This window comes from Manis pentadactyla, chromosome 7 (assembly GCF_030020395.1).
Source record: "Manis pentadactyla isolate mManPen7 chromosome 7, mManPen7.hap1, whole genome shotgun sequence".
Lineage (NCBI taxonomy): Eukaryota > Metazoa > Chordata > Mammalia > Pholidota > Manidae > Manis > Manis pentadactyla.
Window position 1 is genome coordinate 44,936,689 of NC_080025.1, and position 19,427 is coordinate 44,956,115.

Here is a 19,427-nt window from a genome sequence, read left to right on the forward strand (position 1 = left end):
CCAGCGGCCCACCAGCTGTATCTCTTCATGGAAGCCCCGGAGCTGCCGTCGCCACCTCTCAGCCTTGGTGAGGACGAGAGGAATGATATGATGGGTGGTTGTGGGTACACGGCGGCTGGTACCAAGGAAGCTGTGGTTGGTCAGTGTTGTTAGGAGTCTGGTTTCTGTACTGAGCGCTCAGTGGGCCGTCTTCATGTCTTGAAAGATTTGGTGGTGTCTCTCCCTGCACTGTCGCCTTAAGCTCGTCGTGGAGATAAAGATGATTTTTATCCCGGAGCTGAAGGAATCAGAGTTCTCAGTATTCTAAGCCAGCACAGTGAGGCCATTGTGGCACTTGTTGGGGTAGCCCTGTCCCCCCAGTGCCTCGTCAGTGGCTCCTGACTTCACAGGTGATTCCAGGGTATCCTGCCCCCCTGCCCCTGTAGACCCCATCCCTCTCAGTGCTGCTGGGTAATCACTGCACCGCAGGTGGGAGTGAATGTCTTGGGATGGCTTTGGCTTTGAAATGTCGCTTTGTTTCAATCACAGCATTTTGATTTTCTCCACTTGGAGCAGCTGAGTGAGGAACCTGCAATCTGGGGATTCTCTCAGGCTGGGGCTCTGCCTGAGGTCTCACTGCTCACTGGCAGTTCAGCCCTCGGGGTGAGGGATGGGTGGTCGCCTGGCAGTGGGGAGCACCTGTCTGCAGAAGCGCTGTGAGTCCCAGTCTGCATACGCCTGGATCACCCCACACCTGGCTGACTATGTCCTGCAGTAAATGGCCTCGCCAGTTGCTGATTAAGAATGAGATCAGCAGAAAGGACTTGTGGTTTCAGGGGAGGTTGTGCTATGCTGCCTGGGAAATTAGGAGAAGAGGTCAGCTTTAAACATAAAATCATTCTGCCAGACAAATACAACAGATGGAAGTGAAGTTTTCCTTTCTTTGAGATGATCTGAATTGTTTCCTGTGGTGAAGGACATTATGAAATTTTTGATATTCCCAAAAGATAATATTCTCAGGTGTTTGTCTTTTAAAAAGCATAGTTTTTTTTTAAGCTAAAAAGAAGCCTATCATCTTCAACTTAAAATTGTTTTTTTTAAAGATCTTTTTTTTAAAGATACATTATATTTAAGAGTATGAAATATAGTCCTGAGTAATACTATTTGTGCTCACTGACCTTCTGGGATTCAAGTCAATATACCCATGGATTTATGTATAAAATATAACAATTTTCCCAGCTGTTCTGATTCTGATCTGCTGCTTGTTCTTTTAGTAGATTAGCTTATTAGGAATGAAAATGTTAAGCTGTACAATCATGCATAAGGGATTAATGAGCAGCTGCTGTCGTTCCTCATAAGCACAGCCAGCTTCTCACTCATCCAGCGGTTTGTCTGTCCCACCCTTATTCAGTGAGACAGAAGGGAGGTACAGACATTCCTAATAACCATGAGCTCTTTCCCTTTTCCAGCCGTGCAATGATGGACCTTCTGGTTGAACTCTGCCTTCAGAACCACCTGAATCCATCACACCATGCCCTTGAGATCCGGTCTTTGGAAACCCAACAGCCTTTGAGTTTTAAGCCAAGTACATTAGTTGGGACCCTGAATGTGCATACTGTGTTCCTGAAAGAAAAAGTTTGTGAAGAGAAAGTTAAGCCCGGCCCGCCTAAGGCACCTGAGGTTAGTAGGACGGAGGACCCTTGGTCGTCTCAGGGCACACGCTGACACCTTGGCTGCGGATCCTGGCAGTGCTGAGGTGGTAGCTGGGCAGCCCCTTACCTGACCAGCACATGCAGACAGCTGTGGCTGAAGTTTCTGTGTCCGTGTTAGACAAAGTTAAGTGCTAAACTGAGTTCATTTTATTTTCAGGAGGTGGAAGTTTATAGAATTTAATAGTATTCATGGTTGTAACATTGCTCTTTGGAAATTATAGAAGAGGAATAATCAAGGGCAGAGCTACCCATTAGAGCTTTTTGGAAAGATGGAAATGGTCTTTCATTCAGCACTTTCCAGTAGCTACTGGCCACTTGCAGCTATTGAGCATGTGAAGTGCAGCTAGAGTGAGTGAAACAGTGAACTTGTAATATTACTAATTTTAATCAATTTAAATTTGTATTACCACAAGTAGCCAGTGGCTGCCTTATTGGACTAGTTCTAGAGGTTCCTGTTCAGGTCTGGAGGTCTCCCTGTCCAAGATGAGTTGAAGATTTGAACATCTTCCTAAGGAGAGCAGGAAAAGGGAATTTCCCTTTTGGGAGACTGATCTTAGGAATACTCATTGCCATTAGAGAATATCTTATACATAGATTTATTTCAGCCTTCTGATTATTGATTAAAATGAGTTCCAGCTGCTTTTTGTACTTTTAAAAAATAAGCCTTTTTAGCTCCAAGTAAATCTTTTGGCTATTCATTCTTTCAGACTCTTAAGATAGCTACAAAATTTTCCTGCTTTAAAAAATGGCAATTTGGCCAACAGTGATTAACCTCCTATAAATTTCTAGGGTTAAGTAGTTAATAAATTTTAACTGCTGCCATCTATAGTCTATTTGAGATTTCCCTAATTCTTCAAGTAAAATCATTATTCAGGAGAATAAAGCCCTTTTTTTAGTCCATGTCTTTTCTCAAATTCCTGATCCTCAGGTGTGAACCCCAGGGGTAGGTGAGCCCAGGGTCATGCATGATTCTGGTTTGAGAAGCATGGAAAAGGATCTGCGGTTCCATTTTTCTCCTAGGATTTATCAAACTCTGGCAGTCAGACTGGAGAAGAGAGTGAGTTCTCCCTCGGCCGGTCTTTGATTCAGTGCACATTTACTGTGTCTAGGATCTTCACAATACGGGTGATTAGTGAAGACCATATAAATAAAGTTGACTGCATGAAACTTTGGCATATTAATTGGGGGGGGCACTTTATCTGTAGACATTTAGAATCAGCTGTACTCAGAATACAATGTCTATTATTATATGTCTACTGTATATGTCTGTTGTATTTTGTATTGAATACATATATGTATGGTACACAGACATGTATACACACTATATATTTACATAGATACTAATTTATTGCTGTGGGTATTTTGGCTTCTTAAACAAAAATTTGATGTCCTGTTTGGTAAGAGTTTTTCTTTAAATTGAATTTTTCATAATACTTCCTAACTATGTTCCTTTGGAAAATTAATGTACATACCTTGAGTTCAGGCCTTTTGGAGTCCTTGGAAGCCAGTGTATGTATTAGATTTTAAATTGAGACCCTCAGGAGTGTCCCTTTCATTGGGTTGTTAGCAGTTCATTAGTAAAAGAGCTTCTAATGTTCGCTATTCAGTATGCCATCTTCCCCCACAATCCACTGAATTTTGGAAGACTTGGGCTAAAAATCTTGGCACTCGGTTCTAATATAAAGACAGAAGTTGAACCCATTGTAGGAAGATGTACTTACAGAATTCTTTTGCCTGGTGTGTTCTTCCAGAAATCTGTACGTTTGGTCGTGAATTACCTGCGAACACAAAAGGCTGTTGTGCGTGTGAGCCCCGAGGTGCCACTCCGAAATATTCTCCCAGTCATCTGTGCAAAGTGTGAAGTCAGCCCAGAGCACGTGGTACTGCTGAGGGACAACACTGCCGGGGAGGAGCTGGAGCTCTCCAAGTCCCTGAACGAGCTGGGGATAAAGGAGCTCTATGCGTGGGACAATAAAAGAGGTGAGGCTACCTTGGGGCTTTCCCTTGCTGCTATGTGAGAGCACAGACAGGGAGCGCACCCTGTTAGCACTCTGTGCAGGGCTGGAGTGCCTGGGAGAGGCGGAGATGCTGGTCAGGGCACTTGAGTTTCATCCAAACTGAGTTGAAGTGGGCAGAAAATTAATGTGGCTTGTTCTTGGTCCCCTTGATTGTAATTATGCCTCTTGCCCGTCCTCTCCTGTGAGCTTTTGAGATAAGACGCCCTCCCATAGAATCCCTTGGTAGCCACACAGAGACCATACTCTTCTGGATTTTCTCTCAGCTGCCATTAGCTGCTCCCAGGTCTCCGTTGTTGCTCATGTCCAAAACTAGGGGCTAAACCACATGTAGCTATTCCAGAAAACTGCCCAAATTACCCAGTTTTTGAGATGAGTTGCCCAATTTTTGAGATGAGTCCCTAAGACAACTTCTGATGCCACCTTAGTTCTTCTGTGTCAATTCTAGAAGTAAATTGGCTAATTGGCCCGAGATCACAGAGCCACTGGCGAGAGGCAAGAGGCGATGCTGGTACAAAGACTGGTGCAATGTGTGACCAGGTTTCCCTGATAGACACAAAGGGCAGACTATATTTAAGCACCTGTTGGACCAAAAAAAAAAAAAAAATTCCTTAACCTTAAAACTATTACGATAGACTCCGTAAAAATATCTTATTTTAATGAGGTATATCTGTTGCCTTTTTATTTATTCCACAAATACTGAATAGGTGGAGCTTTTAAAATACATACATATTCAATTTTTTTCATGATTTTCTACAGTTTATTTCAAATTCTCCCCCCAAATCTTGTTTTTTCTTATTACCAAATCTACTGTGAACTCGATCATAATGGAACCTCCCCTCCACCACAAATCTCCTCCTGAATGGCATTTAACATTGAAGAAAGGGTTTCATTTAGCTCAAAAGAGTATAACATACATACATTATTCTTTCAGAAATAGTGTTTAGACATGTAAGAGTAATGTGACTTGTTTTATATCCAATATCTTTTTTAAAACTCAAGACAAGACGATTCTCAGCATCTGCTCCCCGGGCCTGGATGTAATAGGCATGTCTATCTGGTTATAGCGGCCCTATATAAATTTGGTGTCTGTGACTCTCTGAAAACAGAGACAAAAAAAGAAAAGAAAAATTGTCCCATATTTAAGTATGTGGAATAAAAAATCTTCCGTAACAAGTACTTCTGTTATATGTCCATTGTCAGATATATCTTGAAAGGTAGACATAGAACCTGTGATCTAGGAAAAGTCATATAAAACCAGCCTCTGCTCGAAGGAGTGGAGCCCAGCACACCCATGGTCTTCTGGGACACAGAGCTCTGGTGTGCTGCGGGGAGACCTCCATAAGTCTGTTGATCCATTTTAATACCCAAGCAGACCAGGGCACATGGGCACGGCCAGCCTGGCCATTCGGATCTGGAAACACCTCTGCCCTGGGAAAGAGCTGCACCCAGACCCCGGAGTCCCCCTCTATTGCCTCAGACACCCTTCACGGGACCCTAGCAGTCTCCCCAGAAAATAAAGGAGTAACACCCGGCATGATGGGAGCTGCTTAGCCTGGTGGCCATCCCTCTCATCTGGACCATACTGTTCTGTGTGCCCTGCTGGCCTTGAAAATGTGTTTACCATCCTGCCACACTCCTCCATCCCACCTCACTGGCAGTTAAGTATTTGGGAAAAAAGACCATTCTGGAGAACGTCTTGGGGATCCCCTTCCATTGCCCCTCTTGGGCTGTCTCCCTCCCTCCCCAGCCAGCAGCTGCTTGAGAGCAGGCGGGCGGGGCCACCTGCAGGAGGCGCGTGGTCCCCTGCTGTGGCCCTGGCAGCAGCAGCTTGGAAGACCTGAGGTTTTGCTGCCACCTGCTGCCACAGAGGCGCTTTGCAGCCTGGCCCCTGTGGGTGGGAGGTCAGGCCAGGCATGAGGCCCTCTTTACACTTGGCTTTGGCCTTCTGCACAGCACAGACAGACCCCAAAGTGGGTGTAGGGGTGCCCTTGTAGGTACTGCTGCAGATGTGGACACTGGCCGTCATTCTCTCTGCTGCCTTTTCCAGTTCTTCTGACCAAAACTCAGTCGGAGCCTTCCCTGAGCTACGGAGGTACAGTGAGCCCGGAGTGCCTCCCCGCCAGGCTACACTGTGCATGGCTCTGGGCTGGGCCGATGCATGGTACTGACCTGTATGTGCAGGACCTGAGGGGATGCAGGTGTGACTTGTGGCTCCTCTGGGGGCCTTTTGCTGCCTGAAATGAGCTGTGGTTTGGTGTCCTAAGACCCTGGCTGGCTAAGAGAACAGTGTTCCTTGTGGAGGACTGACTGTGTGTTCTCACTGGTGAGAAGTGAAGGAGGCTGCTGTAGAAAACAGGTCCTTTCTGAACACAATTTCAGGGCAGAGCAGAAGTGGTTCCTGCAGAGGAGGCCCTGCTTCCTTCTACCTGCGCTTACCTGTGCTTAACCTATGCTCACCTGCCCTCAAGGTCCACCTGCTGCTGCAGAACTTGGGGCAGTAGCGGTTTTAAAATCAAGTCCTTCCTCTCATAAATGCAGGTGGATTTTGCTTTTATTCTGACACATCTGTTCTTATAAATTTTACATATATACACACACATGCATTTACATACATGCATACATATATGTAGACATGTACACACATATGTTGAGATTTATGTTGACTTTTTGGATTAATACACTATCCAAAAAGTTTATTAAAATCCCAATGAATATTTATATTGTACATAAACTTTTGTCCATATTTGCTAAAGTGTTTAATAGATTTTATGTCTAGAAAAAAAATTGAACAGAAGAAAACTCAGCATTGGTCTGGAACCACAGCCTGTGGGTGTCGTGTCTGGCAGTGGCCAGGCCTCATCTGTGCTCTGTATACAGGAAGGGGTAGTACAAACACGATTCCCTTTTAAGAAGCACCATGAATGGAGGATTGTTTTGAGCCGAAAACTCAGAGGTGAAGGTTCTGTCCACTCGGGTTGACTTGATTTGGGGGTGTGGGCAGAGTAGTTGAGATGGCAAATCAAAGATACCTGCATCACACGGTCTGGTGATGGGGACAGGCACCTAGAACCTTGGCATTATGAGAATGCCCGTGCCACACCTTAGAATGTAGACCTGCTTCTCCTCTCGTGTTTACTTGTGTGGTGACCGTTCTGGCCACTGAACAGCTCTGACGTCCAGTTTTACCGTCAGGAAGAGTGAACGGTTTAGACTAGCTTCTCTCTGATGAGCTCCCTCATTCTCTGCATCTTCCCACTTCCCAAGCCATTTTAGTGCTTCAGAACACTATGTGCTTTCTTATGGGTTAGGCACAACCTCCCCATATCTTTTGTTGATATTTAAGTTTTAGTAAATTAGAGTAGACTGAAGCAAAGTAAATTGCATGCTCAATTGTCATGCATTTGGAACCATGGATTCTAGGTCTATGTGCACATTCTCCAGGCCTGGCTGCATCAGCTGTCAGATACCATGCTGACTGTAACAGGGCACCCCATGCAAATATTCGCTGATGCAGACACTGTAGGGAAAATCAAGAGCCCTTGTTCCGCTCTCAAGCAACCCTTCTGTCACAGAGGTCTCACAGGAGGCTCATCTCAATCTGCACCTCTAAAAAATAACCATCTGCTTTGGGCCCAGCTCAGGGCTGCATCCTGGGTCCCTGTGGCCTCCAAACAGCCACAGCCTCTGGCCATGTGAGAGACTACCTCTTGGACCACTGTGAGGCAGCCAGGATGTCTGAGCCTTCAGCCCTGTGGGGTGGTGACCAGCCTCTGTCACTGTCATGGAGAGAAAAAAGAGGCTCAACTTGGTAGCATCTTTCTGTCCACTGTGTGGTTTTTGTGGCTGATGTAATAGCCTGTGTGCCACTAATGTGCTCTCCTGTCCATCTGCTGGGTACTATAATGTCATGCACTTTACTCTGCTCATGTCATATGCCACTTAGTTCTAGAAACACCCTAGGTTATAAACACATGTATTAATGCATACTGTGCTATACAGGTAGTTGTACTCTGTCATGTAGTATTGATAACCCTTTACAGCTGTGTGCCTGGTGAGGATTTTGAGGAGATTAAATGTGAAATCTGTCCATGTATGTGCACACATGGACGCATGCCTCATGACTGAAGCCATTTTGCTTGCTGGTTGGGATATTGGTTGACCTGGATGCCACTGGTCACCTCAGTTGGAACCACCTACCTGTTACTGAGAGCCCCAGCCTCATGGCTAAAATCTGAGCCTTTGCCACTTACAGGATGATTTAAGGGGCACATGTGCTTGCTCTTTGCTTTGTGGGGTATTAGTATTAACACATATTTACTAATGGCCTGACTTGCATGCCTGTCCTCTAACTGGCATAGGAAATTCTATGTCAGCAGGTAAGTAAGTTAACCAATATTTCCCTGTTTGGGTTGAGGATTTGGTGGCAGAGTTTGTAAAATACCAGTCTGGATTTTTGAACCAGTGGGGTGACATCTGGCTCTCCAGCAGTTGGCAGTGGTGTGGGGAAATTCATGTTTCGAATCCTACAGGAACACCTAAGTTTTCCTCCTCCTTCCGTATCTGTGTGCTTCAGAGATGAGCTGAATGAGCTAGTGACAGAGGCCAGTAGTGACCTTGGCAGTGTCAGCAAATCAGTGAATCATGGCAGTCAGTCATTTTAATAATGTGTCAGGCAGTCATCTGATTCATCCCCAGTTGGCAGATGAGGAAACTGAGGTGCGGGTGGTGGAGCAGTTTGCCTAAGCATGCCCACACCTTGGCGCTCGTGACCAGTACTCTGCCAGTTCTCAAGCGTGGTCCCTGCAGCTTAAGCATCTGGCGACTTAGTGAATGCAGGACGCTGGGCTGCATTGCTGCTCTCTGGGTCTGGAGGGGCCTGGGTTCCTAGGGGTGTGATGCAGCTAGCTCCTCTTCACTCCCAGAGCCGCATCCCTCTGTCAGCTGCCTGACAAGTCCAGGTTTTGGTGCCCTGTCTGGGACATGAGAGGCCCTCTTCTACCTCTAAAATCCCAATGAAGTTAAACACCAAGAGGGAAAAGTTTGAGATCTAGAGCTCAATATTAGAAAAACAATAGAAGAAAAACGTGGGCCCCACTAAAGTATTAATAAGAGGAAAACATTCTGGCTGAAGCAGAGGAACGGCAGTCTGGAAACATGGGTCCTTAAAGATCTGGTGTGATGATTTCAAATCCTTCCTGGTTAAACCATTGCTGTGTTTCTAGGTTCTAGAAGTGAGTGTGATTCCTCAAGCAGAAAGGCTGTTAACTTATGTTATTTAGCTAGCATTTTTACCCCACTCGTAGTTCTTAAAGCAGGTGTTTTGCATGGGTGTCACAGTCCTTAGAGCTGTGCTCTCCGGTATGCTGATCACGAGCCACATGTGGCTACTGGGTGCTTGCAGTGTGGCAAGTCCAAGCTGGGATGCATGTGTGACATGCATACTGCATTGCAAAGATTTCGTACCGACACAAATGTGTACCATATCAATGTACAATGTCTCATTAATAATTTTAAATTGGTTATGTAATGGAGTGGTAATACTTTAGATATGTTGAATTAAGTGAAACACATTATTAAAATTAATTTCACCAGTTCTTTCTGATGTGGCTACTAGAGAATGTAAAATTACATGTGTGGGTCACCTTATTTTCTATTGGGCAGTACTACCCTAGAATTCTTTGGTTTATTTTCATTCTCACACAGGGTATAGATAAGCACACCCAGAGAAGGATGCCACCATTATCACTAAAGATTGTCAAAACCTTTAGTGATTTCATAACCAGAACGGGAGGCTTGAGGCAAGTTGAAATGCTCTGAAAGAAATAGTTGATAGTTTTACTTTCTTGAGAGAACTAAAATGAAGTTTAAGAGATGATTCATTTGTAGGGATTTTTAAAATAAAGTGTTTTATCTCTTGTTTCATATGCTGACAAATAACTCACTTTTTTTTTCTTTTCCCAGAAACCTTTAGAAAATCATCACTTGGCAATGAGGAGACAGATAAAGAGAAGAAAAAATTTCTGGGATTTTTCAGAGCTAATAAAAGAAGCAATAGTAAGGTAATGGATTAAATACATATATGATTCTGTATCCTGTAAAAATAGTTCCTTGGGATGTTTGTAGTCAACCTATCTTGGGATTTTTCTAAATATATTGAGGAGCATTAATTCCTTTAGGTAAAAAGGTGCACTCAGATGGCTGGCTCAGGATTCCTAAGCAGGTACCTTAGAGGCGGTGTCTTGCCAATGGGTTTCAGCCCCAGGCAAGTTCACTATGGATTCAATGTGACCAAAGAAATGACAGTAGAACATTCTTGGGGTGAAAAGGTTATACCCAACTTTATTCCCACAGTGGCAGGCCAATCACTAGAATCCCATCCACACAGAGCAAGTCTGCATGCAGCAGTTGGTCTCTGCCTCTGGACTTCTCTACCCGCGCAGCCGTCTCAGTCTCTGTCCTCAGTGCTGCCACCTCTACAGCCTCTGCTCTGCTCTCCTGTAGCCTTACAGCCATGACACCATGTTGCCTGGAGTACGGGGCGGGGCTCTTCATATAGAGTCAGTAATGATGTACTGCCCACACAAGTGTAGTGAGCTAGCCAACCAGGGCCAGGTGAGAATCCTGGCCACAGGAACGTTCACTTTATCCACAAATGGTGTTTTATTGACTATCAGAACATAAAACTATGCCCTTCTGTGCTGGGACATATAGCTGGCATGTGATTGTAGCCCAGGAAATAAGCTTTGCATTGATGAATGGCTGAATCATGGTACAGTAAGTTCACTTGGTATCTGTTTACCATACAGGTGACTTGAAGTTTCAGAATTTGTTTAGCATGAAGCCTTGAAAAGCTGTTCCTCGCCACTTTATAGAGGAGAGTATCCATTGTTGAACAGGGCCAGTTGCTAGAAAATTATGCTTGTTCTTTGGCCCTCCTGTGTGATTTGGGAGTATGCTGCATGCATGATATTAATTTTATTGGTCTTGTTGGTTTTTATTAAATACATCTTCAAGTCGTATTCTGGATACAGTGTTACAGAATGAAGTCAGAGTATAGACAGTAAAAATGAAGATATTTACAGTCATGGAATTCTCAAAACTTAATGTTTTCTAACTACCAAGACAAGGAAAATGCTCCTTATCCCTATTACATTTGTTTCAAGGGCATGTTTTGCTGCTCTCTGGTGTCTTCTCCTTACTGATAAATGGGATGGGGAAAGACACAGCTGTTCTGGTGACTGCTAGGCTAGAATGCAGTCAGCTGAGCAGAAGTGCCCACCAGCTGTACTGATTTAAAAGAAGCCCAAGGAAGGGTGAAGGCCCCCCTCCATCCCCCCATCCCATTGCATAGATTGGTGAGTCCGTGCACCTGGCCTTCCATCTCACTTCCTGGCCCTCTGGCGTCTCTGGTGTCAGAATAGAGAAACTTGCTCAGGTTTCCAGGGTTAAAGCCCAGTTCAGTCGGCTGCAAAGCACAGAGGTGAGGTGACAGGGATGCTGGTGGAGCTGAGGCCCAGATGGTGTTCATGAGGCCCCCCTCGTAGAGGAGCTCGCTGGCTTTCTGAGGTTCCCGCACCTTGTCTCATTTTTTTATGAATCAGAAATGATGCTTGGATTATGGTTTTGTGATCCTTGCTTTCTCAGGTTTCTGTATGTTCTTTGAAAATCTGTACTCAGCTTATATCTCTTTACTGAAGATTTTGGGGCCTCCCTTACCCCTCCCTGTTCTGCCTTTCCTGTCAGGATTACTTGGAATTACAGACTCAAGAGTAGTGCATTTGGATTTCCCTTCACTCTATACATGATGAGTATTTTTTCAGAATTGTCTCAGGTGAGTCTGCTGGGACCATGTTCACCAGTGATGTGGTCCTCACAATACCAGCTCACAGTAAAACCCAGATTCAAGAGGCCTTCTTGTGTCTTCCTCCTTTTGAGAAATGAAGCTGCCAGCAAAGCCAGTAAAAAAAAATCTGGAAATGTTTTTGTGTTGGGCAAAGTAAGGTAGCCCAGTGCACTGGGGTCAGCAGCTGGCTTGGCTTCCAGTGTTTGGCAGGAGACCTGCAGCGATGGACGTCTGTGCGGGCGCCATGGTAGTGAAGCTGGCCCTGTGGTATTGGGCTTTTCTTTCTATCCTGTATTTTCTGTCTGGGACTGGCTGGAACAATTTTCCTTTCTCCTGTACCTCACTTTTCCTGCCATTGATCTTACTGTATTTTGCTCTGACTTGCCTTATTCTGTCATGTCCTCATTGGAGTATTTGTTGTTTTTGGCATTAGCTTCTCCATACCTTGTTTCTTGCTCCATTTGTGGTTTGAGATGCTGTGCTAAATGCAACCTCATTTAATCTTCTAGACACTTGGTGAAAGGGGTCTTAACAACTTCATTTCGTAGGTGAAAAAAAAAGCCCGTGTGCTGCTGATCAGTGCTGGGATGGCCAGAGGTCAAATGTACCTCCAGACCCCTGGCTTCTTACAGCTCATTCATGCTGTACATTGATTGCTTGACTGATCTGGGGCTCAGTTTTCCTTCATGAATAATAAGTGGTTTGGAGTAAATGATTTTTTAAATGATTTCTAAAATCCTATGATGCCAGATAGTGTACGGATGTCTCAGAGAATAAAACAGTAAGAATGGAGACATAGCAAAGCATTTAAAGCTAACATATGTTTCTACCATATCTCCTTTAAGAACAAAAATGTGTGTGTGTGTGTGTGTGTGTGTGTGTGTATGTGTGTGTATGTGTGAAATTTCAGTAGAGAATATATTTAAAGGGATACTGTTTTTGCCTGAATTAGGTGAGGGCAAAATATCTTCCCTTGTCTTTAAACTTTGACTTTAAGTGTTTTTAAAACATAATTTTGTATCATTTTATTTTATTTTATTTTATTTTATTTATTTATTTATTTTTTTTAATAATTATTTTTTATTGAAGGGTAGTTGACACACAGTATTACATTACATGAGTTTCAAGTGTACAACACAGTGGTAGAACATTTATATACATAATTCTAGGTTCCAGCTATCACCCTACCAGGCTGTTACAATATCTTGACTATATTCCTTATGCTATACATTACATCCCGGTTACTAATTTATTTTACCATTGGAAGTCTGTCCTTCTTTTTTTTTTTTTTTTTTTTTTTTTTTTGTGAGGGCATCTCTCATATTTATTGATCAAATGGTTGTTAACGACAATAAAATTCTGTATAGGGGAGTCAATGCTCAATGCACAATCATTATTCCACCCCAAGCCTAATTTTTGTCAGTCTCCAATCTTCTGAGGCATAACAAACAAGTTTTTACATGTAGAACAAATTCTTACATAATGAATAAGTTACATAGTGAACAGTACAAGGGCAGTCATCACAGAAACTTTCGGTTTTGCTCATGCATTATGAACTATAAACAGTCAGTTCAAATATGAATACTCATTTGGTTTTTATACTTGATTTATATGTGGATACCACATTTCTCTCTTTATTATTATTATTTTTAATAAAATGCTGAAGTGGTAGGTAGATACAAGATAAAGGTAGAAAACATAGTTTAGTGTTGTAAGAGAGCACATGTAGATGATCAGGTGTGTGCCTGTAGACTATGTGTTAATCCAAGCTAGACGAGGGCAATAAAACATCCACATATGCAGAAGATTTCTCTCAGAACGGGGGGGTGAGGTTCTAAGCCTCACCTCTGTTGATCCCCAATTTCTCACCTGATGGCCCCCCTGCGACTGTGCCTGTCTTAGGTTGTTCCTCCCTTGAGGAATCTTACCCGTCTCTGGCTAACCAGTCATCTTCCGGGGCCATACAGGGAAATGTGAAGTTGGTAAGTGAGAGAGAAGCCTTATTGTTTGAAAAAGTTAGCTTTTTACTTCTTTGCATATTTATGCCCTGTGGCTTCTATGCCCAGCATTTGTCTTGAATTTTTGTATCATTTTATTATGTTATTTATTCTCCTAACCCAATAGTTTTGCAAAGGCACCTGAAGACCTGTGTGCCCCCAATCAGTAAGCAGTGCAATAGTAAACTGAGTAAAACTTAGAAATCCTAGTTAACTAATTGATTTTTCTGAACTAATTCCATCAGCTCAGCCCTAGCACTGTTTTTGCAGTGCATCTTTTAGAAGGTAAAGAAATGCTTTTGGGAAAAAGAAAATTCATCCCCATGCATCATGGATCTCAAAATTTTGATGATCAGATCAGTGGAGCTTTGGTCAGGGGCTGTTTTAGAACAGATTTCAGATTCCTAAGCTGAGGGACATGACTATGTCTGTGGACGACAACTGCTTAGTGCAGATTCTGCTGCCTTGAAGAATGGCGAAATTGGCAGTTTTTGTGCTAATAAATTGCCAAGGACGACTCTTGTTGAACTTACTTTCTCACTTGGAGATGACATGGGCGCTTGCTTCTGTTCTAGGCCGAGCAGATCGGGCTGTCAGGGGTGAACAGCGATGAGGACACCTCCAAGTCAGCGTTGGGAAGGGGCTCCAACGTGAGTACTAACACACCCCCCCCCCCCCCCCCCGGAGGTGCTTCTCGCTAACTTGGGGGCACCTCTCGCTGCTTTGCAGGGTCTTCCAGGAAATGAAATTCTAGGTTATTTTAGCTGTTGTTGTTTTAAATAGATGCACAGAGTTGCCTGTGGCTTCCTTTGTAGTTTCCCGTGCTACATGTGGAAGGTGTCGGGTATTTGAAGTTCTGTTTCCCTCTGCACCAGTCAGGTGATCAGGAGGAGGCTTCGTTAGGTGAACCGCATGTATGCTTTCTGGAATTACTTCCATACATCGCAGGAGCAGCTGATGGTTTGGGAGCCACACAGCCGTTTCCTAGCCCGGTACCTTCAAGTTCCTAAATTCTGCACCTTCCCTTAGAAAGAACTTTAAAACTCCCCATGTCCTCAGCCTTCAAAGTTGGCATGTAAAAAGTTTCCTCACAATTTAAGTACTTGAAAGAAAATAAATTATACTGTCTTATAAATGTTATCTTAAATATATCTAGAAAAGTTTGACACTACCATCAGTTTTTAATAATTACATAGACAAACTCTCCTATATAGTAAGAAATTTTGTTTTTTTTTCATGATTTCACATTTGTATGCCAGTCCCCATGTGAAATTTTATTCTCACTATATATTTTTTGCTTAAAAATCTTTCATAAAGACTTGAAGTGAAATGTGGTATGAAATAAAAATATCTAAATTAGATTTTTAAAATTTCATGTGATCATAAAGCTGTCAGTAGGAAAATAGTCTTCTAGATTGAGTTCTAATTACAATTGCAAATAAATAAAAACAATATAAATACATTATAGCTGTGGATATGTAATTGTGCAGCATGGAAATTAAATTTTCCTTGAAAAGACATTATCTCTTAATAAGATAAAAGTTAATCTATTGTTTATTCCATGTTTCCATTAATAAACATAATTTATTGATAAAACTAGGTAAGCTTCAATATTAATTCTGTGACTCCTTTCATTTTTATTGGTTTAAGCCCAGAGGAAAACATTTTCCCTAAATAAGTGTATGAAGCTGGGAAAGTTCCGGTATAGACATGCCTTTCAGTTCTTTGGAGTCCTTCTAGTTAATCACATGGTGATCTATCATCAAAAATTATTCTGAGTAATCTTTTATCTGTACCTGATTATGTTCTCTTTCGAGTCTGTCAGTAAACGAGATTTGGAAGCCTTTTGACTTGCAAAGGGATTTGCTATTCAGTCACACTGGAGTTACTGACTTCTGGGTGGGTAAAAGAAAAAGAATTTATGAAGATTCATCAAATAATAATTAACTCATTACTCATAGGCACTTTTTAAAAATAATGTGTAAAGGGACTAGTGCAATAGAAACAGATGTAGAAATCAAATAATATATGTCAAAAAAAATTTTTAATGATGTTATAGACACATAAAGGGGTATTATAGTTAGGTATAATGGGGTTACTGACTGTGCAGATTATTTCTAGATAATTAAAATATAGTCAAATGACCAATTTCTCATGTTACTCCTGTTTTTTTAAATTTTTAATTCTTGTTATTGTATGAGTAGTGTCAAGTTTGAATTTCACACTTCACAGCTGCTGAGTTTACTAACGTGTTCATCTGGCTAAGAAACAGCAAAACCAGCCACATTTTTCTTAAATTTTGTTGAGATAGAATTTAGAGGTAGCATTGTGCTTTAGCTTGGGGTGTACAGTATAATGTGAAATAGTGCAAAATGGCAACCACAACAAGTCTCATTTTAGACCATCAAGATCGTGCGTGACTCTGGGCGGTGGTGGGTTGTCAGAGGTACTAAACCTCACATATCATCGGCAAGTTTCCAGGACATTGGAAATATTCTTGTTTTCACTCACATTTGCCAATATACTGTTTTCTTTTTTTTTATTAAGGTATTATTGATATACACTCTTATGAAGGTTTCACATGAAAAAACAATGTGGTTACTACATTTACCCATATTATCAAGTCCCCCCCCAGACCCCATTGCAGTCACTGTCCATCAGTGTAGTAAGACGCCACAGATTAACTATTTGCCTTCTCTGTGCTACACCGTCTACCTGTGACCCCCAACACCATGTGTACTAAACATAATACCCTTCAATCCATTTATCCCACCCTCCGCATCTGCCCTCCCACGCCCCTCCCCTTTGGTAACCCCTAGTCCCTTCTTGGAGTCTGTGAATCTTCTGCTGTTTTGTTCCTTCACTTTTGCATCGTCGTTATACTCTACAAATGAGGGAAATCATTTGGCACTTGTTTTTCTCCACCTGGCTTATTTCACTGAGCATAATGTCCTCCAGCTCCATCCATGTTGTTGCAAATGGTAGGATTTGTTTTCTTCTTATAGTTGAATAGTATTCCATTGTGTATATGTACCACATCTTCTTTATCCATTCATCTACTGATGAACACTTAAATTGCTTCCATATCTTGGCTATTGTAAATAGTGCTGGGATAAACATAGGGGTGCATATGTCTTTTTGAATCTGAGAACTTGTATTCTTTGGGCAAATTCCAAGGAGTGGGATTCCCAGGTCAAATGGTATTTCTATTTTTAGTTTTTTGAGGAACCTCCATATTGCTTTCCACAATGGTTGAACTAGTTTACATTCCCACCAGCAGTGTAGGAGGGTTTCCCTTTCTCTGCATCCTCACCAGCATTTGTTGTTCTTAGTCTTTTCGATGCTGGCCGTCCTTACTGGTGTGAGGTGATAACCCATTGTGGTTTTAATTTGCATTTCCCTGATAATTAGTGATGTGGAGCATCTTCTCATGTGTCTGTTGGCCATCTGAATTTCTTCTTTGGAGAAGTGTCTTTTCATATTCTCCACCCATTTTTTAACTAGGTTATTAGCTCTTTGGGTGTTGAGGTGTGTGATTTCTTCATATATTTTGGATGTTAACCCCTTGTCAGATATGTCATTTATGAGTATATTCTCCCATACTGTAGGATGCCTTTTTGTTCTGTTGATGGTGTCCTTTGCCATACAGAAGCTTTTTAGTTTGATGTAGTCCCATGTGTTCATTTTTGCTTTTGTTTACCTTGCTTGAGGAGATGAATTCAGGAAGAAGTTGCTCATATTTATATTCAGTAGATTTTTGTTTATATTGTCTTCTAAGAGTTTTATGGTTTCATGACTTACATTCAGGTCTTTGATCCATTTCGAGTTTACTTTTGTGTATGGGGTTAAACAATAATCCAGTTTCATTCTCTTGCATGTAGCTGTCCAGTTTTGCCAACACCAGCTGTCGAAGATGCTGTTATTTCCCCACTGTATGTCAATAGCTCCTTTATCATAGATTAATTGACCATATATGCTTGGGTTTGTATCTGGGCTCTCTAGTCTGTTCCATTGGTCTGTTGTTCTGTTCTTGTGCCAGTACCAAATTGGCTTGATTACTGTGGCTTTGTAGAAGAGGTTGAAGTTGGGAACCATAATCCCCCAGCTTTATTCTTCCTTCTCAGGATTGCTTTGGATATTCGGAGTCTTTTGTGGTTCCATATGAATTTTAGAACAATTTGCTCTAGTTTATTGAAGAATGATGTTAGTATTTTGATAGGAATTGCATTGAATCTGTAGATTGCTTTAGGCAGGTTGGCCATTTTGACTATTCATTCTTCCTATCCATGAGCATGGGATGTGTTTCCATTTATTGATATCTTCTTTAATTTCTCTCAATAGTGTATTGTAGTTTTCAAAGTGTAGGTCTTTCATTTCCTAGGTATATTATTCTTTTTGATGCAATTGTGAATGGAATTGTTTTTCTGATTTCATTCTGCCAGTTCATTGTAAGTGTACAGGAATGCAACAGGTTTCTGTGTACTAATTTTGTATCCTGCAACTTTGCTGAATTCAGATATTAGTTCTAGTAGTTTTGGAGTGGATTCTTTAGGGTTTTTTATGTACAATATCATGTCATCTGCAAACAGTGACAGTTTGATGTCTTCCTTACCAATCTGGATGCCCTTTATTTCTTTGTGTTGTCTAATTGCTGTGGTGAGGACCTCCAGAACTATGTTGAGTAAAAGTGGAGAGAGTGGGCATCCTTGTCTTCCCAGTCTTAAAGGAAAAGCTTTCAGCTTCTTGCTGTTATGTATGATATTGGCTGTGGGTTTGTCATATATGGCCTTTATTATGTTGAGGTACTTACCCTCTATACCCCTTTTTTTGAGAGTTTTTATCATAAATGGATGTTGAATTTTGTCAAGTGCTTTTTGAGCATCTATGGAGATGATCATGTGGTTTTTGTCTTTTTTTTTGATGTGGTGGATGATGTTGATGGATTTTCTAATATTGTACCATCCTTGCATCCCTGTAATACGTCATATTTGATCATGGTCGATGATCTTTTTGATGTATTTTTTAATTCAGTTTGCTAATATTTTGTTGAGTATTTTTGGATCTATGTTCATCAGGGATATTGGTCTGTAATTTTCTTTTTGATGGTGTCTTTGCCTAGTTTTGGTATTAGAGTGATGCTGGTCTTGTAGAATGAGTTTGGGAGTATTCCCTCCTCTTCTACTTTTTGGAAAACTTTAAGGAGGATGGGTATTAGGTCTTCACTAAATTCAGCAGTGAAACCATCTGGCCCAGGAGATTTGTTCTTAGGTAGTTTTTTTATTGCCGATTCAATTTTGTTGCTGGTAATTGGTCTGTTCAGGTTTTCTGTTTCTTCCTGGGTCAGACTTGGAAGGTTGTATTTATCTAGAAAATTGTCTATTTCTTCTAGGTTATCCAGTTTGTTAGCATGTAATTTTTCATAGTATTCTCTAATAATTCTTTGTATTTGTGTAGGGTCCATAGTGATTTTTCCTTTCTCATTTCTGATTGTGTTTATGTGTGTAGACTTTCTTTTTTTCTTGATCAGTCTGGCTAGGGGTTTATCTATTTTGTTTGTTTCCTCAAAGAACCAGCTCTTGCTTTCATTGATTCTATTGTTTTATTCTTCTCGATTTTATTTATTTCTGCTCTAATCTTTATTATGTCCCTCCTTGTATGGACTTTGGGCCTCATTGTTCTTCTTTTCCTAGTTTCGTTAATGGTGAGTTTAGACTGTTCATATGGGATTGTTCTTCTTTCCTGAGGTAGGCCTGTATGCAATACACTTCCCTCTTAGCACGGCCTTCTCTGCGTCCCACAGATTTTGCGGTGTTGAATAATCGTTATCATTTGTCTCCATATATTGCTTGATCTCTGTATTTGGTCATTGATCCATTGG

General features: G+C 41.7%; 1 protein-coding gene across 7 annotated transcripts in view; it reads left to right on the plus strand.

Moving 5' to 3' along the window:
* The window catches only part of COBL (cordon-bleu WH2 repeat protein), a 288,379-nt gene that overhangs the window by 117,361 nt on the left and 151,591 nt on the right, over positions 1-19,427 (plus strand). For 2 of the 7 annotated variants that reach the window (XM_036918801.2, XM_036918806.2), the window contains exons 3-7: positions 1,449-1,659; positions 3,443-3,671; positions 5,757-5,801; positions 9,671-9,768; positions 14,125-14,199. In XM_036918801.2, the coding sequence (XP_036774696.2) occupies positions 1,449-1,659; positions 3,443-3,671; positions 5,757-5,801; positions 9,671-9,768; positions 14,125-14,199 (658 nt within the window). The remainder of the gene's footprint in view (positions 1-1,448; positions 1,660-3,442; positions 3,672-5,756; positions 5,802-9,670; positions 9,769-14,124; positions 14,200-19,427) is intronic. The other 5 variants (XM_036918802.2, XM_057505320.1, XM_036918805.2 and 2 more) reach the window with 3 other exon arrangements.